The sequence below is a fragment of the Uranotaenia lowii genome, chromosome 2 (assembly GCF_029784155.1).
Source record: "Uranotaenia lowii strain MFRU-FL chromosome 2, ASM2978415v1, whole genome shotgun sequence".
NCBI classification, from domain to species: Eukaryota; Metazoa; Arthropoda; class Insecta; order Diptera; family Culicidae; genus Uranotaenia; species Uranotaenia lowii.
Window position 1 is genome coordinate 128,954,215 of NC_073692.1, and position 20,253 is coordinate 128,974,467.

The 20,253-nt window shown below is 36.0% G+C and overlaps 1 protein-coding gene across 3 annotated transcripts in view; it reads left to right on the forward strand.

Annotated features, from left to right (window-relative positions):
- Window positions 1-20,253, forward strand: part of LOC129744081 (serine-rich adhesin for platelets-like) — a 324,036-nt gene that overhangs the window by 265,720 nt on the left and 38,063 nt on the right. For all 3 annotated transcript variants that reach the window (XM_055736434.1, XM_055736435.1, XM_055736436.1), the window contains one exon: window positions 13,431-13,972. In XM_055736434.1, coding sequence (XP_055592409.1) covers window positions 13,431-13,972 — 542 coding nt within the window. The remainder of the gene's footprint in view (window positions 1-13,430; window positions 13,973-20,253) is intronic.

Below are 20,253 nucleotides of genomic sequence, written 5' to 3' on the forward strand. Positions count from 1 at the left end.
TTTAGCAATTTTAGTAATTTTAGTAATTTTAGTAATTTTAGTAATTTTAGTAATTTTAGTCATTTTAGTAATTTTAGTAATTTTAGTTATTTTAGTAATTTTAGTAATTTTAGTAATTTTAGTAATTTTAGTAATTTAAGTTATTTTAGTCATTTTAGTAATTTTAGTATTTTTGGTTATTTTAGTAATTTTAGTTATTTTAGTAATTTTAGTAAATTTAGTAATTTAAGTTATTTTAGTAATTTTAGTTATTTGAGTAATTTTTGTAATTTTAGTTATTTAAGTATCTTTAGTAATTTTAGTAATTTTTTTAATTTTAGTTACTTAAGTAATTTAAGTTATTTTAGTAATTTTAGTAATTTCAGTAATTTTGGTGATTTAAGTAATTTTAGTAAATTTAGTAATTTTAGTTATTTTAGTAATTTTAGTAATTTTAGTAATTTTAGTAATTTTAGTAATTTTAGTAATTTTAGTAATTTTAGTAATTTTAGTAATTTTAGTAATTTTAGTAATTTTAGTAATTTTAGTAATTTTAGTAATTTTAGTAATTTTAGTAATTTTAGTAATTTTAGTAATTTTAGTAATTTTAGTAATTTTAGTAATTTTAGTAATTTTAGTAATTTTAGTAATTTTAGTAATTTTAGTAATTTTAGTAATTTTAGTAATTTTAGTAATTTTAGTAATTTTAGTAATTTTATAATTTTTGTAATTTTAGTATTTTTGGTTATTTTAGTAATTTTAGACATTTTTATTATTTCAGAAATTTTATTAATTTTTGTAATTTTTGTTATTTTAGTAGATTTTGTAATTAATATAATTTTAGTCATTTTTGTAATTTTAATAGTTTTTTAGTTGTAGTAATGTTAGTAATTTTAGTAATTTTAGTAATTTGAGTTATTTCAGTAATATTAGTGATTTTAGAATTTTTGTAGTGTTAGCAATTTTAGTGATTTTAATTATTTCAGTTTTTTTTAGGTAATTTTAGTTATTTTTGTAGTTGTAGTAATTTTAGTTATTTAAGTAATTCCAGTAATTTTAGTAATTTAAGCAATTTTAATAATTTTAGTAATTTGAGTTATTTTAGTAATTTTAGTAATTTTAGGAATTTTAGTAATTTTAGTAGTATTTTAGTGATTTTAGTATTTTAGTAACTTAAGGGGGGGGGGGGGGGGGGGGGCGTAGGGTCTAACACTTTCAAAAAATCGATTTTTTTATTTTCTTATTGTAAACATTTGAAGAATGTTGTGTCAAATTTTCAAGTCAATTGAAGCTAAACTGTATAAATTATAGGCCTTTATCTCCTCCTATCTAATACTGCAAGGTCTGCAAGAAAGCAAGAGCAGAAACTTCAAACGCGTTTTTCTCGAAAGCACATGTTTAAAGTCCGTGGACATCTTCATTTGAAAACTACTTATCCGATTCTTTTCAAATTTGAAACATATTTTCTACATATAAAATACCAAACCCCAACGATTTTCTTTTCTTTTTTTTTTACTTTGGGGATATTTTGCAGATAAAAAATGGCGGATTTTTTCATGAAAAATCGTAGTTTTTACTTCAAATAGCCACAAAAATTTCATAAATTTTTTTTTAGTTTAATAAAATCGTTGGGGTTCAGAAAAACATCTATTCAAAATATTTTTCTCTGATTTTTTGACTTCAGATAATTCTGTGCTGAGATACAGTGTCCACCGCAAATCCTGTTTTCTAAAAGGCATCCTCGAAAGTGCTCCGTCACCGGCTCATTTTTCAATATTTTTCTACGAAAAAATTACTAAATGTTCTTTTTACAATGCTTTGTATAATGCAAAAATTTGAATACATTTATTTGAACGATAGTTCTAGTAAAATTCGTGAAAATGGTGTTTTTTTTTATTTGTTAGACCCTACCCTACCCTTGGGGGTGGTAGGGGGGGGGCGAACAATTTTAATACTGTATTCTTTCAAATTTGACTCACATTTTAGTTTAAAAATAATAAAAGTAGTAATAAGATGATTTAACATATTATAAAGCTTTTTTTAAAGCGTTTTTTGTTTTTGTATAGAAAGGGAGCTCCCATACAAAATGACCCAAAATATAACGAAACGCGAGACTTTCGTTAAAAATCAATGCACATCAAAGTTTTGACGTGGTTTGATGATTGATTGTATAGGCAAACAAGTTTTGGTACAATAAAATAACTTCTATTGAAATATCCTTCTCAATCTTGACCAATCAAGAGACAAACGCAGAGGTCAGATTGAGTGAATAAATGAATAATTTTATTATTATTTATTTATTCACTCAATCTATTATTCACCAACTGTTTGTCTTTCTGTCTGTTGAGATTCGGTTTGTAATCGTTCTGAACATTGGGAATGGGGGCTATAATTCTCTTAAAGCTTAACTTTCATTAAAAAAGTTTCTTGAAACTTAGTTTTGAAGATTTTTTTTTTTCAAATCGAAATAAAAGCACACCTGAATCTAATTGTCATAATCTTTCAGCAACCTTTTATAACCATAAAACGCACAGCAAACTTTTTGAACTTTTTGAAATCTATCGTCGCGGAAAAGTCGCGGATTTCTGTATATTACCTAGTATGTTCTTTTAATCTCAGAAGGGTACTTCGTTTGCCCCACACAGAGATTGATTTCCAGCTTTTGTACAGATATTCACTGGAAAAATAATATTCTAATTCGAACGACAGAACAAAACAGTCGGTGAATCGTCGTTTTAAGTCTTCTTAAAGTTATTGCCCTTCGAAGTTGAAAAACTTATTTCTGAAATTGTTTATTTATTCCAATACTTTTTTGCAAAGCTCTTCCAAACATTCTTTCATTAAAAACGAACACACACATATAGGAAATGCTTATTCAAACTTTCCTACCATGAAAGGTAAATTTAATTTTGCAGATAAATTTTTTTGATATTCTTATTTCATTTCATTTTGAGCATCGAGCAGCTCAATAAAGTACAGCAGGTTTCAATGAAGAAAAAGGGAAAAACACGCCATGAACAAGCATGAATAGAAAATTCAAATGACTTAAAACATTAACCGAAATGCGAAAAATTTAATACATTTTAATCAGAATCAGCCTTTTCAACAAAGCTGCATTAATGGATAAAGCCGCCCCGCCAAATATTCCATACATTATCAATTTCAATCAGCAAGATCCACTCGGCAAACAACGCGTCGTCCGTCCACAGAGCGGAAAAAGTGCTGCAAAACACTCTGCATTTGCAAATAGCTCATCATCACCATATTCATGAGCCTGGATTATGTGCGGGTGTTCCTAGAGTAGAGGTTCCTTAATGTGATGACAGCAAGGTGAAATATTCCAGCCCCCAAATCTGTTCCCATTATTCATATAAACAATTTTCCGGCACCTATCTTCTCTGACGTCGGCATCGGAATCAGTCGATGGAAACTGCTTTGGGGCACAGTGGTTGAAACGTTCGATTTTTTTGTGGGGTTTGAATTTCAACGATTTTAAACTTTGATTAAGCTTCTTTCTTTAACTGAAGAAAATTTAAAAAAATATTTGGCTTACACTCACACCCAGGTTCAACATATCTTCACCATCTTTCGGAAAAGATCCCAATCCAAGAAAGATTAACTCATCCAAACAGCCGGAATCCAGTGTGATTTCCTATTTACTCCCAGGAAGCTGCAAAAATCTTTGCTCCCCCAAAAAGCGTCAAGCTTCCGTGATCTAGAAAGAAGGACACAAGGCGCCGGACCCAAACCAAACTCCGGATAGATGAAACTTTTCCGTTGCTGTTTCCGTAAACCCAGCCGAGCCCCATAGCCAGAGCCAGGAAATTCATAAATTTATAAAGTTGCTCCTGCTCTTGCGTGGATGCATCGCTTCTTACCAAAACCCAACGAGAAAAAGGGCGAACCAAGGGAAATTCGGTGCATAAATCTTGTTGCGCCAACCAACATCCTGCCGCGAGTGGGATCCTTCTTTGGTGTAGTTGCATAAAATACAGAAGTTGATTCAAAAAAGAATTTTGTGTTGAAATCTTATAAAGATGAGAAAATTGTGCGAAAAAAAGTTATTTAAAATGCAGTTATTAGATATAACATCAAGTCGAGGAATAAAATCGCAAATAAATATAAAACTGGTTCAAAGTAAAAAAAAATTTACTACACATCCATCACGTTTTGTTCTGCTTACTATAACGGTTGAGAAAGCCGGTTTCGATAGAATGTATAAGTTAGATGTTAAGTTTTTTCAAAAACTTTCATCTGAACACATTTCTTGGTTTTGGTGTAACTGTTTTTTTTTTAACTATTATTTGGATAATAATTTCCTCGCAATGGTTCATAATTCACCTGCAGCTCAACTGCCGTTCCGCACCATAAATCGACTACCATATCAGTCAGTCAGTGGTTTACAGCAAATGATGAACAGAGAAAAAAAATCTTACCCAACGTATCAAACATTTGTGGGAGTCACCGGTGAATGGATGGAAACTCTTGGAGCAGGTACCAAATAGCAGAAAAAAAACCCCAAAACATGGATTTTCACATAAACCTTACAACGTTTTCCCGGGCTTTCCGCAACAGCGGCGACATGATTGAAAGACCCCAAACAAGCGAATCGGTTGCCGCGGCCGGCCTTAGGAATCGCTTACTTACTTAGGCTTACTTTATACTTGCTAATTGAGCGTGTGCGCGGCGGGTTCACTTTCGCGGAAATGGATCGTTAGTTGGTCTGCATACCCGTTCTGCATATCGTTAGTTGGTGGGCAACCCGTCAGCGTTGTCGTTTGGGTCCAAGCACCAATTCCAGCAACGATGGGATTAAGTTTTGCCCGGCTTTTGACTTCCAAACTTCAGCTGACTTGGAGTTTGTGTAGAGTTTTGGGGTGGTCCCTGAGGTCTGAAAGGGGAGGAAAGTTTGCAAACCTTCAACGAGTTTATCGAAGACTTTACAAGCGAGTCGTCAATGTGACGACACTATCTCTTCAAATGATATAATGATTTCAATTTTTTTCTTACAAGCGGCACTGACATCGTATGAAAAATTGTCCCCCGGAATATTTATCGTGTTTGACATGTGCTAAACTCGTTTCATGGAATATGTGTTATGCTAAATAAGCCAAAACAAGATCACTTGATTAACATGTCTGGAAAAATAGGCTCTAGTGGAGTCAGTGCGAATGATATGATGACACATTCCACCGTGACGTGAAATCACTTTTCCGAACTTTTCTGCACTGTTATCCTTCTAGAAGTCAACCAATTTACTTGAAAATGATAAAAATTGTAGCAAACGGTCGCAAATTGAATTTCCTTTACAATGAATATAATTTGGTCATTAAAAAGTTTAAGTTGTATTTGTTGTGATCGATTACTTTTGTGACGTGAATTCAAGCTAGAATTGACCATTTTTGACTTCGGTACATACAACTTTGATTTCCTGTTCTCTCTGTGGAAATAGAATAGCGGAATCTTCGAAAAAGTTGTAGAAAAAACAATTACCCACAATTTGATGTACGTAGCTTTTCGATTGAACTACAACGAACGAAGTTATGCTTATTAAAAGTTGTGACGTGAATGCACTCAGTTAAAAAAGAACTGGATAGTTGACTGAATTCACATCACGAAATATACAGTTATACTGAACTGTTCTTTAGAGCCATTAAATTTTATGTGCACTTTCAAAAACGATATTTTTTGTTCCGACTTTTACAATCATAAATTTTCAGTATCTTCCCCTAACTTTTTTCTTATTTTAATTGGCACTGGAAAAGCAATATATTGAGAGATTATACGTTAAAACTACTGCTTTCTCACAGTATTCATTTAAGGATTAACAAAAAAAAAAATATTTATTTTTCAATCTTTTTGTATTTTTATTTGAAAATAATTAAACTTAACTTATAAAAAAATCTACTGAATCATGTTCGATTTGTAAAAATCCGACCATCTGGAGTAGAGATGTACCGAATAGTGGTATTCGGCGAACGGCTGTTGAGAAACACTTTTATCTCTACTTCTATTTCTAATAGAAATCTTTTATTTCTGCCATTTTAATGCCCCTCATGTTTTTAAGTCGATTATTCCCAACCAGATGTATCAGATCTTTTTAAGTAGAGGTCTCTTTGATTTTCAAACTGTTACTATTAGCTGAAAGAACATCAGATGACTTGTCGCTTCTAGGACGTTTATCACAAAAGAGATTGGGTTCCAGTGAAGTCTGGGACAAAACATGTCAAAACAGGTGTCAATCATTTGAAATTGTTTTTTTATATCGAATCTGATGAATGTCTAATTTTTGCTGGATGTCATAAAAATAGTTGCTTAAAAGTACGATGATCTATAACCTTAAGCATACAATACTTTCAATGACACGTATCCACAGGGGTTCGAAAGATTTTTTTTTGAAAACTTATAAAAACAGGGAAAATCTGAACAGAAACTAGGAAATATTCTCAAACATACATGCAGAAAAAGAAATAAAATAACTTGAAATTTAAAGTTTTCAATAAATTAAAACAGCAGTGTTTAAATCGTATCTAGCGAATGAATTTACTTTTAAAAAAACGTTTTGTAATACAAAATTTAAAAATTTTGAAAGAGACATTTGGTCAAATTTAACTTTTTCGAATTCTTTATTTGGTTTACGGGCAAGCCCGGATATATCAAGAAAATTTGGCATAATCGATAATCAAAGTATAAAGCTATCAACATCAACCTTAAGTTTTTGATGATATTGAAGATTTTTCAACATTTCCTTTGGATATTGCATAAATTATCCAACATTTGACAAATCTGTTCTTGTATTAATTTTAAAAAAATAAATATTCGGCCTATTCGGCCGAATACCTAGCTCAACTATTCAGTGAGCAGAATGTTCGGCTTAACGGTTTTTTAGCGGTATTCGGCGCCGTATTTTCGGCCGACCGAATCTCTAATCTGGAGAGTCTAAACAGGTTTCAGAGCATATTTTCTATACAAAATTTTACAAAAAATCAAATTTTGTGACGTGGATTCACTCATTCGCGCTGTTGTAACTCAGCTTTGTTAAAACCGATTTCTATAAAATTTAGTGTTTTAGAATCGTCTAATCATTTTAAAAGAAGAACTCATTTTTTTTTATGTCAGACAATGTCAAAGTTTTTTCGTAAAATTAAAATGTTCCTTTTTATGTGACGTGAATTCACTCATTTGCGACTGTTTTTGTTCATTTTTTAAAACAATCAAATTAAATATGAACAATTTTTTTTTTTCTACAAAATGAAGCAGTGTTTTTGGCTTCAAAACGTATAAAAAATTCCAAAACTAATTCAGCCATATATTATGATAGATTATTTTGTAAAAGTTGTCAAAATAACCACTTTTCCAACAAAAAAATTGATTTTCAAAACCATATAAAACATGTGTAAAAATTTGTTTTCTCTTTTTTTTCGTTGGTTTTGTTTGATTTGAAATATCAAAATTCTTTCTAGACAAGTTTGAGATTTTTTGATACGCTAACGGATAATAATCACTTTTAAGCGGTACAAGCGCGTGGAATGTGTCTAATGCGAAAAAAAGATCCAAAACACCGTACATCATTCTGCTTTAACACGATTATATTGTTTGTCAAGAGAGTGTTACAAGAATGCTGTCATATTTGTATGCAAAACTTAAATTGTCGGTTATAGTAGTTCCATGGTAGCCACAAAACTGGGTAAACCATAAAAAACCGAGAACTGAAAATCGCACGGGGAAACCGGGGAAAAAACATGAATTCAAACCCAAAATCGGAATTCAGTTTCGTTTTCAATATCAGGGGATGGGGGACTCGATGTTCAGAACTATTATTTAAATTTCCAATAGAACAAATTTCAAAATGAATTGCGTCTTCATTTCAAGTTGTGAAAAAAAGTCAAGTGTGCTTGAAGAAGTTTTGAATTTGAAATTAAAGGTAGGGGGAAGTGTTCCTAAATGTGCATATTGGGTAATATGCGCATACAGCCGATTGACGATATGGCTTGAAATAGATTCAATATATCTAATCAGTGCAGTTTGAGAGTAATACGCTTTTTACACGTGGCATGAAAAATTACAATTGTTATATAAAGTTAAAAAAAATAAAAATTCCAACAATATTTTTGTCAATTTTGTTAAAATATATTGAACTTTAATAATCGTGCGTACAGAATCTGTAAACAAAAATGTAAATGGTTTTTCTTTCTTATTCATCTGGATATCGGAAATTCATCAAATTGAAGCTTTAGGCACAGTTGTAAATTATCAGATATTGGAATAAGGGACAGATTTTGAATGCACATATCAGGCAGGTTAAATTCCTATATCAAGAAAAATAGATTAGTCTTTTAGTTTTTTTTTAATTTATATCGCTATTTTGATTACTTTTATTATAAAATTATTTTTACAAAATCTGTAAGAGATTTTAACAGAAAAATTGCTCTAACGTATACAAAACAGATGTCTGATCATATGCATATAGTTTTTAGACTCCTATCTATTGGAATATGGGAGAAAATGAGTTCTTTCCTCAATATGCGCATTTAGCCAGCCTCTCCCCTACACTGTCCATTGTTGGAACAAAAAATTAGTAGACAGTTGAAAACGGTCCATAACCGGCTGTTCGTCAAAGCTTTCGTTTAATGTCGGAACAGGAGTGTTCTACGGCCTTCATATGTCAACTTTGTAAATATTGTTTCATGGCTCTTGTCTCATGCCTCAGGTCTCATGTCTTATGTCTTATGTCTCATGTCTCAGGTTTCAGGTCTCATGTCTCAGGTCTCAGGTCTCAGGTCTCAGGTCTCAGGTCTCAGGTCTCAAGTCTAAAGTCTCATTTCTCAGGTCTCAGGTCTCATGTTCCATGGCTCTTGTCTCATGCCTCAGAGCTAGTCTCAGAGCTAAGATTTTCCCAACTTTAATAAGATTCTAAGTGTTTTCCTTTGAAAAGAACTTATTTTCTCTCAATATTTCCCTCAAAAACGGTGCGAACTACGTGCTAAAACAACCGTGTAAAAAAACGTGTAAAAAAACCTTGGTGTACATTTCTTGATTCTACCAATCAATTGTTTGCAGTTCTTGGCTCTCCAATTACTTTTGTACAACAATAAGCTTAAAGTTCCGGAAAATACTCAATGGGGCGACACTGAGGCAGATTTTTCGGGTTGTCGTCCCAATTATTCTGGGGCTCTTATCTTCTTTCGGCACTTTATTCCAACTTTTTTACATGTCTTGTCAACGCACAGTGGTTCAAAATTAAAAAAAAGAGAATAAATTAATAAAAAGCTTTTTTGTAAAAAATTATAAGCGGAAAGTTGAAAAAACAATTTTTTTTTCAAAGTTTGCTTTTTTTCTAAAGCTTAGTTCTTTTAGAAATGGGACATTTTCATTTGCTAATAGCTCGTTAACTAGTTATTGGATATTAAAAACTTTGACAGCATTTTGTTGCCTGTAAAAAATACTATTCGACCTATTTTTTTCAAAATTTAAACTTTACGCGTTTTTGAGATATGTACGATGCAAGAGAAAAAGAAAAAAATTATTTTGCACAGTTTCCTTTAAAATACGTCATTATCAAATTGATAGCTGAAAAAACCGTTGATTATTCAAAGAATTACTGAGTTTTTGTGGTGGATAAGTATGCAAACACTGTAAATAATGTCCACAAAGTTCAAATCAAGCATTGGAGTGAAGCACATGATCGGCAACAACGGTTAAGGGTCATCAAGGAAGTCAAGTCTCATACCAGCATTTTTAATTTTTAATAAACGAAAAACTAAGGGTAGATCGCTGAAATGTCCAAAACAATTTTCTCCGATAAGCTGATAGTGTTGCCTAGTGATGACTCATTGAAATCCAACCTCAAACATATATTTTTTGATAGTTCCAAAGCGCTTAAGCTGTAAAACCGGTACCGGAAAAAAAACGTACAAAAATGTGGTCAAAAATAATCAAATTTGTTCATTTCGGAACCACTGTATCCACTAAAATGCTTCCAGTTTCCAGTTTCCAGAGAAGTATTGGACCAAAAAGTATCAAAAATTGAAGAAGGAGGGTGAAGCCACCTGAAATATAGATTTTACGAAGTATAAGTTGGAGAAACTGATCAATACCATGACTGAAAAAAGTGTGCGCCGGCCAATGGGAGATACCAAGAATAAAGTAGAAATTTCTTTAACCAAAAACGGTAAATATTTTTTTTCAAATTTTTCCATAAAAGATCATAACATTACCTTATTTTTCTTCAAAGAAAGTATTTCGTTTAAACGAATGGTTTTTTAGATACAGGCATTCGTAACTGTCCCATTTCTAAAAGAACTAAGCTTTATTCTTGTCAAAACTGGGTTTGAGCTTTTTACTGGAAAACAAAATATTTTTCAATTATTTATGAATATTTTTGTTAAATTAAGTATGGGCTCCGTCTTCCTCTAGGTTCGTTAGTTGTAGAAATACTAAAACTGATGTTTTATGGTGAATTTGCATATATATCGAAGAAAACATTGCTTGGTTTACTCTGTATAAATACTTTAAAATTTTCATTATTGAACCAAACAGTGTTCCACTCAGAGATATCTTTTTCAAAATATAGCAAAAACTAGCAGCTGATTTTAAGATATATGTATTTTTGAAGAGGCTTTTGCCTATCCAACGGTATATAATTTACCACGGCAATCGGTAGTTCAAGCTATATTTTTACTTCCGAAAAATGAAAAGAGTAAATCGAAAAAATTTTATCATCAAATTTTGGGTTCTCAATCGAGCGAAACTTTATTAGTTCATGATATTGGGGATGTTTTTCATCTGAATCAAAGCAATCGAAAGATTCCTTTTAATTCAACCACGGTATACCGTGGTTGAATAAAAGGAATCTTTCGATTGCTTTGATTCAGTTGAATCATTCAACCAAGTAGGCTCACAACACAACATAATGTTCTTCATCTCCAAACTGTAAAATAGATTATAATATATCACTTCGGTAGAGAAATTTATAAATTATCAAAGTTTAATGTGCTTTTAAAGTTATGAATAAAAAATCATAGTTTTAATTTTTGTGTTTAAGTTGTCGTTCATGTTTGTTTCATGGAAAGTGCATAAAAGGTCCTAGAAAATATCTAATCACATCATAAGATTCGTTTAATAATGGAGATTTGCTTCCAATATAAAAAATATAAAGATAATATAAAGAAATTTAATCCACTGTGCCACGTACTGGTGATATCAATTGAACTTTTGGGAGGCATCCCGTTGGCTCAGTGAATCTTTGTTGATGAAGGCACGACAAAGAGAACGAAGTCTTTGCTTGCGAGTAGTTGTTGGGGATTTTAGGATATGGTAAACAGTGGAAGCCGCTACATTTTCACTTTTAAAATGTTTTACTGTATACTTATTACCGAGATTTTTGAACAGTTCGTAGAACTTTACAACGCGCTCGCGAAACGGTTCTTGTTTCGACAGCATTTTGAGCACAACTTGGCAAACATAAACAAAACAAAAAATACTGGCAAAAAGAGGAGAAGAAAAGCTTAAACATACACACTCCAATTTTTCTCTGAGCTCGTTCATGATTAAGTATTGCAGCCTCGTAAAAATTCCAAAATTTTCGTTGTTTCCCGTTACGTTCATAAATTGAAACTTAATTTTAATTTCTATTCAAATTTCAATTCCACAAACCTTTTGTATTGAAACTCAATTCTTGACGCTCAAGAACCTTAACCCGTCTTTAGCAGTTTTCTTAGAAACGTATTTAATCTTGTTCAGAACTTGAACTTGAGGTATTTTTTTTTTAATTTTTAATAAGTTATTTTCCCCAAATTCTGACTGTTTGAAAAAAAGCAATATTTTTTGGATTTTGAAAAATGGTGGAGAATCGTGGGCCACCAAATCCAATTGACTAAATAACATGCAAAGTTTATGAGTTGACCCAAAACTGTGATTTCCTAGTTCATTTCGTTATTTAAAAGCAATTTCAGATGATGAAATAAAAAAGAGAACTGTGTATGATCGCATAGATTCCAAAACCTGGCTCGCGAACGTTTTGGCAAAATTTCTTATACAGGATGGACAAAATATTTTCATAACTCTTCATTTGGCATAAGAAAACTTTGCAGATAGATAAAACGTATTTTAAGTTTTGAATATGTATAAAAACATAAAAAAAATAGGTTATTCAAGATGTGTGGCCCACGATTCCCCACAAGCTATGATTTACAAGTTGGATGCGTTTGTGTGACTTATTGATGTTTCATCAAAAATTCCTTTTCCACGGTAAATATCATGACAAAAACTAAGATCATAAGTGTATGAGCATATTTTTGTTATGCACTTTAGGTTCCCCATCCATTAAACTAGCGGGTGTTTTTTTAATTATGTAAGTAAATTTTTCTAACTTTTTTTAGCTTGATAAATAAAAGAAGCATATCATGCGTATTTCAGTCAACAACATATAGGAATATATGCTCACGCAAAGCGACGACGATGACAGTTGGTTTGAGATTTTTATCTCAACACACATCTGAGATATTGAAAGTGGCCCACATTTCCCCATGACCCACGATACCTCACTCTCCCCTACAAATTTAACACATCAACAATTTGGTAGCCATGTGCCAGGAGTTTACTACTCACGAAACTCAACCGAATAAGCGAGTTCCGGAAGCCAAAATTTCCAAATCAATCATCAAAACAAACGCATTAAAATTATGTTCCCTTGGGCTATCTTTTTAATTTTTTAAATAGGTTATTAAAATGGTAAGACTTTTTAAATTGAAAAATGATTCTTTTAAAACGTTAAAAATCGTATCTTTTGGATCTGCATATTTTGTGTTGTTTTGAAACAAAAATAAAATCAGGCAATATTATCCGAAAAAATATATTTTTCCAAGGCAGATCAGCAGCGTTCAAATCTTATCCTACAGTTTTAAACAGTGTAAGCAATTTATTTTGTTAAAACAAGCTAAATTAAGGATTTAGGTATGAATTTATCTGAAATTGTTTTTCTGGAGTTGTTGTCAAATTTGTAAACTTGATTGCTTATAAGCAATTTCTTGTTTACCTACCAGAAAACCAATGCTTTGAATTTCGATTTTTTTTTTGTTGTCGTTTTTGTAATGCCGGTTTACATACACACACAGCGTGCGGTACATCATTTGACAATATCTTTGCTGGCTGATTGTTTCCATCTTGCTTTGTCTTGTGATAGGATATGGATATGTTTTATTTGGTCTTTTTCAGACATATGAAATGTGATTGCGCTGGGAGGAGAATGCCAGCTATTAGAAAGCTTGTTTATGCCGGTCTGGCATAGGATCTTATACCAATAATTCCAGCTCCAAAGAAGTTCATTATTGGAATAGAGTCGATGTTTAGGTGTATGAAAAACTTAAATTCTAGGTTGGAATAGATCGTAAAAGCAAAGAATGTCTAAAAATATTCATAAAATGTTTATCTTTCTTCCATTCTCATTGCAGACCACAACCGACTAGTTGGTCCTACGCCGACTTCGAAGCAACAGTCAACGGCCAACTCACCCAAATCCAAAACCTTAATTCGATCCCATCCACCATCCGCCACAACGACGACGACGACGGCGACGCCCTTGAGCCGGAATCAGCACCATCACAACCACCACAGTGACCATCCGGTGAACTGCAATGGATCATCCGGTGGTGCTGCTGTTACCGGTGCCACAAATGGGACAAAAACTAGTCCGGCATCGGCAACAACGACAACCCCGAAAAATGGCAGCGGTACCATGAATGGGATGATCCAACGGAATGGAACCATCATTCTGGAAAAATCGCCGCCCCTAAATGGTCGCCGCGAGAGTCTCGACGATGCCGGTGGATTACGCGCTGAGGGCCCTCAGGAGGCGGCCCTCAAAATAATGCGACTGGCCAACGGAACCGAACAGTTGACGGACGCCAAAAACCTGGTCGATATAAGTTTGCTCAATCATGCCAACCGCGGCGTCGAGGCGCTGGGAGTTTTAGTACAATACTTAGTTTATAATGTAAGTAGTATTTAGATTTCTTATATTTCTGAAATTTTCAGCCAAAAGAACAGTTGAGCGTTAAATCTGTTTACTTAATGCAAATATTGATCAAATGTTTATGATTACTTAGAACTTTTGCTTGAGGAAGATTGTTTTCTCGTACTTATAGAGAATCCCTTGGATAACGATGGACTTGCTTTCGAAACTCAATACTTTTCCCGTTAAGCCGCTTGAGGTATGACTGTATGACGTTATCAAACACTCATTTGACGAACACGTGATTATACCTTGCTCAAGATTGAATTTGACGTTTTAAGCAAATGCAGGCAATTTCTGGATTGACTCATCTACCCTAGAGAAAAATAAAAGATATGCAATCTAGCATCCACTCAGGGCTGCCCGAATGGTGCGAAAAAAGGGCGTGGGTGTTGTCCGACGACGATTGCTGGTCCACTTTATGACCGCATGTCACTAAGCTTCCCTGTTACTAGAGGACCGTTTTTGAGTACCTGCGAATGGCGCGGCGGCATCGTAAAATCTCGCATCTTCCCTTGAAAGACTGTTATTGGTTGGTCAATTTTATTGTGGACAATTTTTGTTGACCGGCGAACAACGACAGGTGCGACGAATTGTTGCAAGTCTTATTCGACATTGCACCTGTTGCAACTAGGAACCGAAATACAGGTCGATCAATGCTGTTGCTGCTGCTAAATGTTCACTTTCGGACCGAAGTGGAGAACATAAAACCTTTTACGGGGCCTCTTCCGATGCAATTCGGCATTGGATCAGGTTGACACAGTCTTTAATTTTATTTTTCATTTTGGCAATCCGGTTTTTCTTGGGGGTCATTATTTCAACAGGTGCAGTTCACCGATCGGTGCTATTAAGTTTATCAATTAACTTCTTGCATTGCTACAATTCATTAGCATAATATAGATTTCATTTCTCAAGATATTTTAGCATCAATACTATTCATCCCGAAAAATATGAATGTTAAAGTCAGACCCATAAAATATCTGCAGGTCAGAATAAATTCAAATCTGATAGTATACAATACTAAGTAAGTTCTGGATGCTGGCTATGGTTTGTGGAATGAGTTGATATGTGGTCCTTGTGAATTTCTGAGGTACCTCAAAGTTTGGTTTTGTTCCTCAACCTAATTTGTAGGTTTGTAAGGAAAAATTTAACCTTTTATTCTGAGAAGCGACATAATTTTTTTCTACCCTTGAACTGGGTGTTTATAGTCAATTTCTTTCCTCTGAGATTCATTTTCTAGTTTAGTTAAATTTAGTCTGTCTCGTAAGATTGCCTCGAACTAAGCAATTATATATATTTGAGTTGTTCAGGTTAATTCTGTCTGTAAAGTCCTATAAGGATGAGATGATGTATGTCTTATATCTTTGTGGAAGCTATTGCTCAAGGTTTTCAGTGCTGCTTGCACGGAGACAAGTTTACGGCTACATCAGTGAAAATACGCGTCAAATTAGCTATAAATATGGTTGTCTGGTTCTGACCCCTAAATTAAAAAAAAATGCGATGTGAAACATCGTTAAGTCAGTTAGTAAAAATATGCGTCAACCCAGCCATTTATAGTGGTTGTCTGGTCCTAAACTCGGTTAAGACTGATGTGAAGTAAAGAAAATGCATGCCTGATTTCGCATTGCATAGTAGGGTGAAAATCGCATGTTTTCGTAAATTTAAAAATAACTGATAAAATCAATAATTTTTCGGATATTCGATCAACCTTAAAACTGATGTACAATCGGTGTGATTATCAGTGGACATTAAGTTTTTAGTAGCAGATAAAATACGAATAAAATAATAAACAACCGAAAATCGCTTAGGGGAGAGTCAGGTATCGTGGGCCAGGGGGAGACGGGGACCAACCCAAATATCTTGGATGCGTGTTGAGATAAAAATCTCAAACCAGCTGTCATCGTCGTCGCTCTTCGTAAATATTATCTTCTATAAGTTGTTAATTTATCTACGCATCATATGCTTCCTTTATTTAACTAGCTAAAAAAATAATTGCTCAATAATGTAAGTCAGCACCCACAAATCGCATCGCTGCGAACCTAAACTTCATAACAAAAATATACCTACACATTTATGTTTTAAAATTTGTTTTACATCATGGGCAACATACAGTACGAGCCATAAAAATACGAAATCTGTCATTGAAGTTCAAAAACACTTTTCATGAGGTTAACATGATTTAAAAATCTTTTTATTCATTCAGGTATGTAGATTAAAATACTAAGAAACAATCACTCGATGTGTCTCTTGTCTCTTGTGACTTTTGTCCTCAACTCAGCTTTCCAGGCGAGATCTGAATCAGGAGCATATCTTCGCAATACAAGCTACTGACATTCAAGCCTACCCCTCAGAGATAGAAGCCTTCAGAGATTGGACACTTGGATAGGATTTACAGGCCTTCGCTTGAACATACGTCCGTATCAAATAGTCGAGGAGGTTCAAATATGGGCTGCTAGGAGGCCAAAGATCCATCGGTCAAATTCCCCTCGTCCTCCAGTCAGGTTTGGTACCGTTTCGAGGTATGGCATGGGCTCTTACTTGTTGGAAACCAACATTCTCGGATTCACCAAAGTTTGCCCGAATCCACAGAAGCGTCTAATTTTTCTGAATGACCATGTAGATTTCAGTAAACACTTCAAAGCTGGAAAATAATGGAAAAATAAGGCATTTTCAATCCATTCGAAGCAACCACTTCAAATACCATGAACAACCGATCCGAACTTGAATTGTAGCGATCAATTGAAATAGTTTCCCGTATGAGAACACGACGACCTCTTCTTCAACTAAGACAGAAATCGCTTCGAGCGCCCAAGTCGCAGTGCTTTTATTCGTTCTGTTATCAAATGCCACTTTACTCTTGCCTTTGATCATGAATTTTAGTCATTTTTACCAATCGTTGCATGATAGAATTCGAGATTTTCACTTCCTCAGCCAGCCAATGGATTGATCTTAGTGGATTCCGCTTCACTTTTGTCTAGACCAATTTTACCACTTTTAATATGCGTGCAGACCATGACCATCCTCTACTCGGCGTCCGTGGACGTAGTCCATCAAGGAGAGAACGTTTCACGCTAAAAAAAAGTCGCTGGATGACGTGCAACAACCGCCGCAATTTGCCTAGGAAATTATTGGGCGACAAGCCTACTGGTCACTATCTCTATCTTGTCGACAAAGCGTATGTCATACTACTGAATTGTTAACGTTAATTGACGAATGAACAACCCTAAAAACCTTCTAAAATTTTTTGCATTTTTTACTGAATCATACTGTAATGTGTAAGTATACCTACTGAATTCGCCGTAGAGATACGCGAGCTCGTGTTCCATCCTTCGCTTCCACACTCCGTTCTCCAGCACTCCGCCAAAGTTGGTTTTTGATACTCGTCGCTCGAATACTCCAAGTGTACGCAGGTCCTCCTTGAGCAATACCGGACAACCGGTCTAATGTGCGTTGTGTACAGGCTACACTTTGTGCGAGGGCTAAGTTTTCTCGACCGCAGTTGGTTGCGGAGTCCCAATTAGGCACAACTGGTGTCAATGTCTGTTTTCACCAGTAAGCCGAGATAGACAAAGTCTCCGACTATCTCCAGCTCGTCGCCGTCGATCGTGACCTTGTTATTACCAGACAAGCGAGCCTCGGTCCCACAGGCCAGCATATACTTCGTCTGGGATGTAAGACTGGCTGTTTGCCAATCAGTACATTTGCGGTGAACATCTTATTATCCCTAGGGTCGTCAAGCTTACACAAAACTAAGTTGCAGGGAAATTCTGGAGAGCTAAAGAAAACTCCTCGGATAAAATTCGGTACCGTTTAATAATCTGCAGTTTTTTTTCACCCACCACTTTCTTAACCTAACTAACCTTTATTTGCGCACTGGTTTCTTCCTTGCTCGGGTTCGGTGAGGTCGGCTTGGAAGCTGGCTGGCTCTCGCGGGTCGTGTTTGATGTACCTGGTCCCACCTTGGGTGCTGAACCGGGCACTGCTAATCCTTTGACGGCAAGCAAAGCGGTGTGGATGCGGTGTACCTGACCCCACCTCGGGGTGCTGAAGCAGGTACGAGGGTAAGTAACACCGGCGGCGGTCGGTCGATGTTATCGGTGGCGCACTAGGTCCTTCGACGATGAACGGAGCTCCTGTTCCGGATTCCTGTTCCGTTTAGAGGATGGAACAAAGCACCAAACTTTGGCAAACGATCGTTGAAATTTTGGGATCGCTATGATGCGTTCGCGAACTAATGACAGAGTAAAATGGTCATTTCTTTTACGGCCTGCTTCATTGCCCCCGTCCCGCGCTCGTTTCCGCTTCGCCCTATCGCACGCTTCGCCTCTTCGCTCGTAGACAACGACTCACATCTCTGTACTGCGCTCTGGTGGTGGGTTGTTGAACGACCATCTTTCGCCCGGTTGTTCGCCTGGTTCGCCAAGGAGAACCCCTTAACCCCCACAAACAACACTGCAACATTTATTTAATTTAACTACAACAAGATCACCACGGCCTTCTTCGACTGAATAGCAACGCTTACAGGGACGTATTATTGATCAACACAATCCATCATATTTTGCATTTCAGTTTGCGGTAGATCTTCTCCACCGCCGCAGATAAGTTGACTTGATCTATTCAAAATCGTGCCTCGCATTTCGCCCACCGCTCGTCGATTGACACCTTCTAGCGCCACGTTGAACATCATGTAGAATAGACAATCGCCTTGTCGAAGATCTCTGCGCGATTCAAATGAACTCGAAAACTAACCCAAAATCCGCACACATCACTGCGTTCCATCTACGTCGCCTTGATCAGTCTGGTCAGCTTCCCGGAAAAGCCGTTCTCCTCCATGATTTTCCATACCTCGTCATGGTCGGCATGCGGCTTTGAAGTCGATAATAAATGGTAGGGACTTGGTGTTCATTTTTGGAGGATTTGCCGAAATATGAAGATCTCGTCTGTCGTGAAACCTCCCTCCATGAAACCGGCCTGATGACTTCCCACGAATCTGTTTGCTTGTGGCGATAGGCGACGGAGTAGAAATCAGGACAACACTTTGTAGGCGGCATTTAGGACAGTGATCGCTCGGTAGTTCTCACAGTCCAATTTGTCGCCCTTCTTGTAGATGGAGCATATTATCACTTCCTTCCACTCCTTCGGAAGCTGTTCTCAGCCTCAGATCCGAACCATCAACCGGTGTAGGCAATTGGCCAACTTGTCTGGGCCCATTTTGATAAGTTCAGCTGCGATGCTGTCCTTCTCAGTTGATTTGTTGCTATTGAGCTGACGACATTAACTTCACTCTTCGTTGGGAGTGACTCCTCTTCGTCGTTGGCTACGCCGGCGATGTACCTTCCCCCACCGTCTTGGTCTCCTGCATGTGCGAGGTTCAGGTGTTCATCGAAGTGATGCTTCTACCTTTTGATCACTTCACGATTGCCCGTCAGGATGCCTCCGTCCTTGTCCCTGCACATTTCGGCTTGCGACGCGAAGCCTTTGCGGAATGCGTTGAGTTTCTGATAGAACTTTCGTGTTTCTTGGGAACGGTGTACCTACCTAAATTCCTTGTTGAACCATTCATTCCGTCGAGTTCGTTCCACATGATCAATGACGTTCTCCGCAACACTGTTGATGGCTATTTTGATGGTATCCCAACAGTCCTCGATAGGTGCTTCGTCAAGCTCGCCCTCTGCCAGCAGCGCTGCTTCGAGCGATTACGCGTAGTCTGCCGCAACCTCAGGTTGCATCAGTCGTGCGATATTCAACGGAGGCAGGCGTCAGTTTCTTATGTTGTTCACTACGGAGAGTTTTGGGCGCATCTTCACCATCACCAGATAGTGGTCTGACTCGATGTTTGCGCCTCTACAGGATCTGGCCTCGATGATGTTCGAGAAGTGTCCGAGAGCTGTCTATCAAAACGTGGTCGATCTGTGATTGCGCTTGGTACGGTGATCTCCAGGTGGACTTGTGTGGGAAGCGGTGCTGGAAAAAGGTTCTAGGACGTAAGGCCATTCGTTTGGAGGCGGCAAAATCTATTAGTTTGAGGTCGTTTTCATTGGTCAGTTGGTGCGCACTGAACCTTCAAATTGTCGGTTTGTATTCTTCCTCCTGGCCGACATGAGCGTTAAAATTCCCGATAACGATCTTGAAATCGTGTTTTGGGCAGCGGTCGTATTCACGCTCCAGCTGCGCGTAGAATTCGTCTTCGTCGTCACCACTTCCGAGGTGAGAGCTGTGCTCGTTGATGATGCTGATGTTGAAGAACCGTCCCTTGATTTTCA